Raw genomic sequence first — 9,395 nt, 5'->3', positions numbered from 1 at the left:
CCTCTCCCTCTTTCTCCTTCTCTCCCTCACCCCCTCACCCCACACCGCCTCTCCTGAGGGCCTTGGTGCATGCTTAGCCTCTCCAGAAAGCCCTTGTCTGTCTGACTCATACCCAAGTCTTCCCAGCTCACTCTCCTCCTCCTCCTCCAGGAAGCCTTCCTTGACTCCCTAAGCAAGTTTCCCTTTTGTGAGTCCTAAAAGATTAGACTGAACCACATAAAATTCCTGATAGTCATCAGTTTTAACCTATGAGAATGGTTGGCATATGGTTTGAAATACACCGTGCATAGTGCTATCACGCATTTACATTTATTACACGGTATATGAAATAGTACACGTTATGTATGTGCATGTGTGTATAAACCTATATATATCCTCTGTGTACTTCTCAGTCTTCCTTTCTAGACTGTCTTGCTCATGACTTTTAGCCTCAGCACCTAGTCCCATACCTAAAACATGAGAAGCACTCACTAAATATTTGTTGCATAGGTGGGTGATGGCTGGCTGGCCAACCCGATGGTAGGAGGTGGAAAACGCTTGCAAACAGATTCACAAAAGGTTTCCCCCGCCTTGGATGGGCCTGTGACCCTCCAAATCCAGATCGTGCACACAGAAGAGCAGACAGTAAAGGAAGCTGGGCCCCCACCCCCGGGAACTCACGGGTGCAGGCACGGGCCCTCAGAACGCTGGAGCTGAGGTTCCCTGCCCAGGTCCACACGGACACAGTGTAGCAGGAGCCGGGCACTAGACTCCTCAGAGTCAGGCTGGAGCTATCTGGTCCCAAGTCGACAAGACTGCCCAGTGACCTCTGGCTGCCCTCCTGCTGCCAGGTGACCCTGTAGCCTTCCTGCTGCCCTGGTACGGGGGCCCAACCAATGGCCAGGTCAGAGGGGCTGCCCCTGCCGGTGACCTCCAGGGACTGTGGTGCCTGGGGCTCTGAAGAGAGGGGCAGTTTGATCAGGGGGCTGTAGAGTGCCTGGGACCCTGTGAAGCCCCTCCCCAGCTCTCCTGAGCCTCCCCCCCCCACCCAGATATCCCTCCCCAACGCAAGGCCTCACCCCGGGGGCCAGGGGACACAGTGGCCGGCACTCACTGGTATGGTCTGGGAGGCTCTGAGTAGTGAGCCGGGTAGTAGCAGGTGGCACGGAGATGTTTCCGAGGAGGCCTGAGGCTCCCTCAGTGTAGAGCGGTGCCTGTGTCCTGGGCTCCCTGGTGGCCGCCAGCCCATCCAGCTGCAGCCTGGTACCATTGTTTTGTCTGGGCTGGGCAGCAGAACCTGCAGAGAATGCAGTTCCTGGACAGTGAGGACCCAGCTGCTTCTCCACGCAGGTGCCCCCACCAGCCCAGACTCACCGTGCAGCCAGGCACTGGCCTGCGCCCAGGCACCATAGGGCCCAGCCAGAGCCCCCAGCTCCAGAGTGTAGTGTCCAGCGGGCAGGGGCCCTGGGAAAGTGGCGTTGAGCGCTCCAGGGCCCCGAGTGGTGTTCTTCTCCACCTGCCCGCTTAGCCTGAGCAGGTAGCCGTCGCGGGCCCCAGGCCCTGCCTGCCAGCTTGCCCGGAGCACGGAGCTCAGGGGAATGAGCACCAGGTCCAGAGGGGCAGAGGGATCTATGGGGACAAGGAGCAAATATGTGCAGAAAAACCTAAACGGTGGGTGAGAAACATCTTCCCCTCCTCATGCCAGCCTCTTTCTGTTTGCACTAGACTGTCCCGTCCAGAGGCAGGCAGCCGCCATGTGCCGTGCTGGGTGAATTCTGGGATCTGGCCACGGACAACAGTCACAGAAATAACAACACATCAAGGGACCAAGTGTGACACAGGCAGCAGGGGTCTAAGGATCCCCATGCACTGTCTCCTGTGTAACTCCCCGCAACGCTACGAAGGAGGCACTATTATCACCATCCCCCTTTAAAGAAACAGAAATTGAAACACAGAGAAGGTAAGTTATGTGTCCAGAGCCCCCAGCCAGTGAGAGGCACCAGTGAAATTCGGAACCCACGCCGTGGAGCGGTTCCTCAACTCTTAACCACTGCGAGACGGGGCTTCTCAGAGCAAAAACGTGGCGACGTCCACGCGGGCTCCACGAGCACCCAGCCCAGCTCAGGCTGGTGTGGCCGCTCACCAGCTGCTTGACCTTGGGCCCCTTCTCTCTGCACCTCAGCTCCCTCTACCATACACTGGGGGTGACAGGACTCCATTGGTTTGAGGACCAAACGAGACGAACCTCGGCAAGGGCCCAGCCCCGTGGCTGCCATGTGGAGGCCTCGAGTGATGATAATGATGACACCACCCTCGCTTCTTCCGGTGGGTCCCACCACTGGCCAGCAGGAGGGGTGCTCCCTCCAAGCCTCACCCCTTCCCTGCAGGATTCCAAAGGCACCCCCCTCCACCAGTTGTATCCTGCCCACTCAGCCAGAGAAGAGCCAAGGAGCCTCTGCTGCGTCCCTCCCAAGCACTCACAGGTCCACTGGGTGGCACTGGGCCCCGCCACCTGCTGGGGCCCGGCAACGGCACTGAGCATCAGCTCGTAGGGGGTTCCCGGAGAGAGGTGAAAGAAGGTGTGATTGGAGACGCCACGTCTGACTACGGAGGTCAGGTTGGTGCCACCCAGGAGGTCCGTGAGCACTAGGTGGAGCCAGGCAGCCCCCTCAGAGCCGTTCCAGGAGGCTTGCAGGGCTCTGGTGCTCAGGGTTCGCAGCACCAGCTCAGGAGGAGACAGGGGGGCTGGAAGAAGGACAGAGAGAGCAAAGCCAGGCTTGAGAAAGAGCCCTGGAGTCGGATCCTGGCACCCACCAGCTATGTGGGGACCGGGTGGCCTGTGAGGCTCCGGACGGCCCCCACCACTCCCAGACCAGCTGCCACCTGGGCCTTGCCGAGTGCCTGCCTTACCTGTCCACTGGCGGATGCTGGTCTTTGCCTGGAGGTTGCCAGCCCAGGTGGTAACCTCTAGAACATACTCGCTACCTGGAAGGAGGTTGCTAAAATTGTAGGACGGGGTGCCCGGTGGCATGGAGATGTTACGCACCAACGTCTGGGATTCTAGGTGGTAGAGGAGAAGTTGGTAGCCATCCCGCTCCCCAGAGGCAGCGCCCCACGAGGCCTTGAGGCTGGACGGGCTCCCAGGGCTGTGGAGCCGCAGGTTGCAGACTGTCGAGGGGGCTGTATCAGAGGTAGAGAGAAGCACCAAGGTCAGGGCCAAAGGGGCATCACCCCTGTGCTTCTAGTGCTTCTAGAAGGTCACTTGTACCAGGTCTCCCGGTCACTGTACCAGGCATGGTCCTCAGAGAAGTTGTCCTCCTTAGCTACCCTGTCCCTGGCCAACCCTCCAGGACGGCAACCTCCTGCTCGGACCCCGGGCAATGCCTGCACACTCCGGGCACCCCCCCAACCTGAAGACCACACACCTGTGCGGGCAGTGAGGGTGACAGTGGCATTCTGTCCGCAAGGTCGCAGGGCAGTCACTTCCAGCAGGTAGCGACTTCCTGGCACCAGGTCCCGGAACTCAAAGCTGGATGCGTTGGTGTGGGCCTGGAGCGGCGGCCCTTCTGGAGAGCCCAGGGGACTCAGGTGGGTGAGGCGGAGGGCATGGCTCAACTTGCCTGGCCCTGGGACTGCCCAGCTCAGAAAGAGGCTAGTAGGCCTCCCCAGGCTGCTGACGTTCACTTTCAGAGGTGGTCCTGGGGAAAAGGGGGTGCATTCAGAGTCTCCCAATGCCCTTCCTCCTCTAAAGAAGGAGGGAAGGCAAAAAAGGGCCAGAACAGAGGCCAAGTCTGGCACTGAGAAACCGAGCCTACACCCGCGCTCCCTACCTCCCAGACCCCCCTCCCCCGTTGAAGACACCTACCTCCACTGTCTCCGTCCAGGCTCCCTGCCAGGGTGAGACACTCATCTCCCTGTAGGAAGCAAGGGAGGAGAGGAGAGGAGATGGGCAGAGGGCTCTGGGGTCTAGGCCTCTGTGAAAGCCAGTGGGGGACAGGGCCAGGATCAGAGAGAAGGCTGTCCTCTTGTCTGGCACTCCCCCAGATAGAGCCAAAAGGACATCATCCCTAGGCACACTCAAGGCTCGGGAGGCAGCCCGGGCAGGCAGAAGCAATTTGCTCTTGCTGTCCTCCGAGCCAGCGGCTGCGAAGGAGCAGCCTCTGCTCTGCCTAATGCAGACCAGCTGTGGGGCCCCAAAGAGAGGTGGGAGCCTGGACAGGCCCCGGAGGACAGGGCCCCACCCACCCCCCAACCCCCAGTGCCACCATACCTTGGCCAAGAGACCCCGGAGCCAGAGGAAGGCAGCAAAAAGGATTGAGGGCCTCATCCCGATGTCTGTAAAGGAAAGTTAAGAGGCAGCAGGGGAGGAGCCAGTCCCCCCAACCCTCCCCTTGCCCCGCTGGCTGGCTGGCTGGCTGGCTGGCTGGCGGGTGGACGGGCAGGCGGGCAAGGGTGGGAAGGCCGAGTTCCAGGCAGAAGGCAGGCAGCAGGCAGCCAAGAAGCAGGGGGCTGCCTCCCAACCCAGACCCTAAGCACTCACCCCGCCCAGCCTTGGCAAGATTCCACGAGGGGAGCAAGACCCCAGGGCCCAGAAGGTCGAAGGGGATTGCACCTGTCAGGCTGCAGACAAGCCCGCCTCTCCTTCTGCCTCCCATGCCTCCACCCCTCCTCCAGCCCTTGACTTTCTAGGGAGGCCTCTGGAAAGACCAAGAAAAGAGATGGCCTTGCCAGTGGACACACAGAGCAAAGGCAGCCAGCTCTCCAGTCCCTGACCCCAGAAGAAGAGTGTGCTTCTATTGACTCTACCAACGTGTGGGAGAGAGGCTGCTTGTGTTCAGTTAGAGGGGAGGGAGGGATCCTGGTGACACCGCGTGGGTGTGTGTCACCGTGGAGTGGATGGACTAGCTGGGAATGTGTCCCGTTCTGGGCCTCCATGCAGCACATGGCCTTGTGGACAGAGGCGCGGGAGCACGTTCTGAAGGCCTTGAGTCACAGCGATCACAGATCTAGAAGAGCCCACCTGGCCCTTGGGACCAGTCTGCTCCCACACCCCCAGTGCCCAGATGAGAAGGCTGATCTCCAGAGAGGGGAAGAGCCCAGCCCCAGAAGGCAAATCCTGCTCCTTACCCCCAAACTGGGATCCTCTCAGCTTGGAACTCTCTGAGGAGCTACTCGAATCTCGAGGCTATCTGTCTTGCCTGGAGCCAGTTCCTCACCTGGAACTGCTCACCCGTGTGTCCCCACCCCAAGACAGCTGATGGTGGGGAGGGGAGGGGGGCAACAGAAGGGGAAGAAATGGCTCTGGGCCCTGGGAAAGAAGCCCAGGACTCAGCCGCTAACTCAGGAAGTGGGGAGGGGGAGTATGCAGAAAACAGGCAGGTATAGAAACTGAACACCAAGACCCCTTCATGGGAGCCAGGCTCTGGGGGGGGGGGCAGTCCCAGAAGGGAGAACAGGCCTGCATAGAGACCCGTTCAGCCTCCCTCTAGTTCAGTTCAGAGCCAGGGGCTGCCTGCCCTCCCCCCACTCCACCCAGCCCCAAACCTCAGAGCCACCCACCCGGCCTCTGGATAGGGGCCTGGAAACTGAGCACTGCAGACTCATCAGATTTTCCAGGCTGCGTGTGAGTGTGTGTGTGTGTGTGTGTGTGTACGCATGTGTTCTTTCAAAGGGGAGCAGGGGGGCGCAGAGAGCAACTGGGGAAGCTGATACAGAAGGAGAAGGTCCTGGTCTGGCCAAAAGGTGGGGGAATCATCCTCCCCTTGCCCCCTCCCCCATCCCACCTCACGGCGGGGGGGGGGGGCACCTCACTCTGCTCTTTCTAGCAGAGTCTCAGTCGGCAGCAGCACAGGGGAGAAGTGGGGTGGAAACGCCCTAACTCAGAATCGAAGTACAAGAGCTGTGGTAAGAACATGGTTGCAGGTAAGGGGGGAGGGTCTTAGACCCTGCCTGAGAGTCCCCACAAATGAGGGGCCTGTTGGGAACAGCCGAGACTCCACAGCTAGTCCGTGGACAGTCCCAGAGGAGGCACCTGGCCACAGAAGCCACACCTGCCAGGCCCCCTGCAGCCTTGCGGATGGAAGAGGGGGCTCCAGAGGGGGTAGAAAGCATCTGACAGATAAGGCGCATTCTCCCCAGCCCCCAGCATCTCCATTCAGCAAAAAAAGTACCACAAGGGCTGTGTCTTCTGCCCGGCAACCACTCCCACAGACAAACCCACATCCTCTCCCTAGAGAACCCCTGGGGTCCTCCTGAGGTCTCAAAGCACCTTACTGATTCCTTCTGGAGAGAGCCAGCTGGGAGGCAGAGGAGGGCCAGAGACAGATCCAGGCATCCTGAGTCCCAGATGTGAGCCAGCCCGGTCTCTCCTCACCGCTGTCCCGCACAGCTCCCTTCCGGCCCTCCCCCTCCTCTCCCACGGCCTGAAGCCAGGCCTTGGGCATCCCCCACACTAGGGGAAGATAATCACCAGGCAGGAGAGGGGTAGGATGGATCCGGACAGCCAAGTCTCCCGCCCTTCCTCCCACGGCCTGGGAAGGTCACCAGGGAGGGGGTAGACCTGGATTCCTCTGACCAGGCTGTGGAAAGGCAGCAAGGGGCTGGGGGCAGCAGACTGGTGAGGCGTGTGCCTGTGTGCGTGCGTGTCTGAGGGTGTCCAAGGACATCACGGAGCGGAGAGAGGGACAGCAGGGTCCCTGGAAGAAAGGACCATGTTCTACAATAGATGTCCGTCTCACCAGCTCTGGCCTTGGGAGAGAGGGAGGGACTCTCTTCCTTCCTAGAGTCCTCCTACAAGGGACCTGAGTTCCAGCAAGCTGGCAAAGAATGGGACTCTTTCCTGGATCTCCAGGCAGGCTGGCCTTGGCTCCCCAGGTGCTGGCCTGAATCACTGGTCCTTCGGCCAGGGGATGTGGGGTATGGGAAAGTCCCCTTCACCAACAGCTCCCCCCAAAAGGTGTCAGGGAAAGTGGGTCGGGCGGGGGATGAGCTTCCAGGATGGCCAGCACAGAGGCAGGGCCCCTGGGGCAGGCCCGGTGGGTCTCCCTCTTCCTTCAGACTTCATACCAGCGGCCCAGATCACTGCCACACCGCCTAACAGCCATAGTCTGCCCCACTCACCCAGGCTCTCTCTTCCAGTGTCTCCCTGCTTCTCCTGGATGAGGCCTTCCAGCTCCTCGCTCACTGCGTCTCTGTCTCCCCCACACAGCCAGGGGCAAGCAGGAGCCTGTCACACTGGGGCAGAAACAGGCCTAGGCTGGCCCAGGATTTGGGGGCGATGGGGAGGACCTATGAGCCTAGGGCTTCTGGAGAGAGGAATGAAGAGGGCTAGGGAGGGGAGCAAGACATGTGGAATGTGTGGGACCCCAGAGTCCTGGCCCCCAGCAGCAGGCCCCATGCCTAAGATCTTCCCTTTCAGAATTTTACAGGGTGGCAGCCTTTGACGCTGTGGCTGGCAGCAGCCTGGCTTGCTCCCCAGGTACTGCTGGGGAGCAAGAACCTCAGGGAATTCCAGACACAGCTGCCCCTCCAAGGGGCTTCTGACACTGGGGACAGCAAGTTGTGGCTGGCAGGCCTGGGACCGGGGCCTGGTGAGACGAGGGGGGCATGTGCCCAGGCAGCTCTGTCCCTGCAGACTAGCCGGAGAAAGGGAGCAGTCAGGAGGCAGGGGGTCTGGGAGAGAGGAGACATGGATCCTCCTGCCAGACATGATGCCCCCCACCGGCCCCCTCGCCGGGCTGGCTTCTCCAGCTGACAGCTCCCGAGCACTTCAGAGGTCCAGGCCCATTTGACGGATCAGAGGGGGGCCAGGATCCTCTGCCTGGGAAGAGAGCAGCCTGATGTGGAGACTGAGCCTCAGGGAGGTTCAGTAATGGACCCAGAGTCACACGGCCGACGTGCCACGGCTTAGATTCAGTGCACGTGGCTCTTTCTGGCTTTCAACTCTTGCTGTGCTTTCTCTGGAGTCAAGGGTGGCCGGAACCTAAACGCCAACTCCGGAAGGCGAATCAGCGACTGGAGAGACGAAGGTTTGCGAGCTGTCTGGGGTTGTTCCACCCCAGGAATGAGGAAGGTTCTGGGGGCGGAGGAGTCGCTCTGAGGGAACTCTGGGCCTTCCCCCATTCCAGCAGCCTGGCCAGTCTGGGGAGGAGCGGCTGCAGGGCAGCTTGTCCCACCTGAGGCTTGTGGGTGGTACGCTCGCCCCTCCTGAGCTCTAGCCCCACACCTCCACGGATGTCCAGGCATTTCTAAGCAGAAGGGAGAGAGGGGGCAGGAGGCAAGGAGTGACTATTCCCCCAACCCCACACACACCCAAAGGGAACTGAGAGATCCTCAGGGTCTTGCCTAATGCCGTTGCCCCCACCCCCACCTCCAACTACCTCTCCCATCTCCTGGCCCCCAGCTTCCTTGCTCTTCACCCGAGAAATCAGCTTCCAGCTCCTCAGACTGCTGCTGGGCCCAGCCTTGGGAAGGTAGAGGGTGTGCTCATGGCCCAGCATGAGGCCCAGCCCCTGGAAACCTGGTTAAAACCTGGAGGCACTGGCGGACCCGTGGGGGGAAGGCTTTGCCTGCTTCCTCCCCCCCACCCCTGTGGTATCCTAGCTTCCTGTTCTTGGTAACAATCAACAGTGTGGCCCCGCGGGGGTGGCCCTCTTTCTGATCCCTTCCTGCCCCCTTCTTTGATCCCCAGGGCCCCACTATCCATTCGTGGAGATACTGGTGGGTTTGGGGGAGCGGTTGAGGCAGAAGCCAGCCTCAGGTCACTTCCCACAGATTTACCAGGGATTCCCAGGCTCTCCTGCCCCCGCCTCCACTCTGTTCTGGGTACCAGGGCTGACTGCTACTCCAGCATCTCCTTTCAGGGAAACCACCCACTCCCCAGAGTGAAGAAGGGTCCTGGACCAGCTGGCCCTGGAGGGGCTCAGAAAGGAGCCGTGCCTGGTCACCTCCCCGCCTTCCAGGAGCAACATCAGGCCCGCAAGGCCTCCGGAGCTCCAAAGTGTCATCCTGGTCTTCATCCTACCCCTCCTCCCCCACGGGCCAGCAGCAGAGGCGAGCCCCCTCCCCACCACCCCTCCTGTGTGCGCACCCCTGTGTCTATTGTAAATCATTTCTTTTTTGCTGTCACCATTTGACAGCTGAATCAGAGAAGTGGGAGGAAGAGAGAGGACGGGGATTGCGCGTGTTGGGGCCGGGAAGGGAAGGGTGTTTGGAATGTTACAAGGTAGAAGAAGCCGTGCAGCGAGCATGAACCAGCTGGGCTGCTGGCCAGCAAGGGGCCTGCCGAGGCGAGGCAGGGGTGGGGGGCAGTGGAGTCTTGGATGCGGGGGCCACTTCCTAGGCCCCAGGCATCCAGGCGCCCCAGAGGCGAAGAAGACGCAGGAGTCCCCCCCCCCCCCCCCCCCCCCCCCCCCCCC

General features: G+C 60.9%; 1 protein-coding gene across 1 annotated transcript in view; it reads right to left on the bottom strand.

Moving 5' to 3' along the window:
* LOC103657781 (receptor-type tyrosine-protein phosphatase V-like) overlaps nucleotides 1-4,306 on the bottom strand; it is an 18,376-nt gene extending 14,070 nt beyond the window's left edge. The window contains exons 1-8 of the mRNA XM_040634514.1: nucleotides 4,250-4,306; nucleotides 3,845-3,893; nucleotides 3,405-3,677; nucleotides 2,890-3,159; nucleotides 2,461-2,724; nucleotides 1,354-1,608; nucleotides 1,094-1,276; nucleotides 661-984 (exon numbers count right to left, since the gene is read on the bottom strand). Of these exons, the coding sequence (XP_040490448.1) occupies nucleotides 661-984; nucleotides 1,094-1,276; nucleotides 1,354-1,608; nucleotides 2,461-2,724; nucleotides 2,890-3,159; nucleotides 3,405-3,677; nucleotides 3,845-3,893; nucleotides 4,250-4,306 (1,675 nt within the window). The remainder of the gene's footprint in view (nucleotides 1-660; nucleotides 985-1,093; nucleotides 1,277-1,353; nucleotides 1,609-2,460; nucleotides 2,725-2,889; nucleotides 3,160-3,404; nucleotides 3,678-3,844; nucleotides 3,894-4,249) is intronic.
* Nucleotides 4,307-9,395: the final 5,089 nt, after the last annotated feature.

The sequence above is a fragment of the Ursus maritimus genome, unplaced genomic scaffold, assembly GCF_017311325.1.
Source record: "Ursus maritimus isolate PB19 unplaced genomic scaffold, ASM1731132v1 scaffold_2, whole genome shotgun sequence".
NCBI classification, from domain to species: domain Eukaryota; kingdom Metazoa; phylum Chordata; class Mammalia; order Carnivora; family Ursidae; genus Ursus; species Ursus maritimus.
Note: the sequence above shows the minus strand (reverse complement) of the source record. Positions and strands in the feature narration are given on the sequence as shown.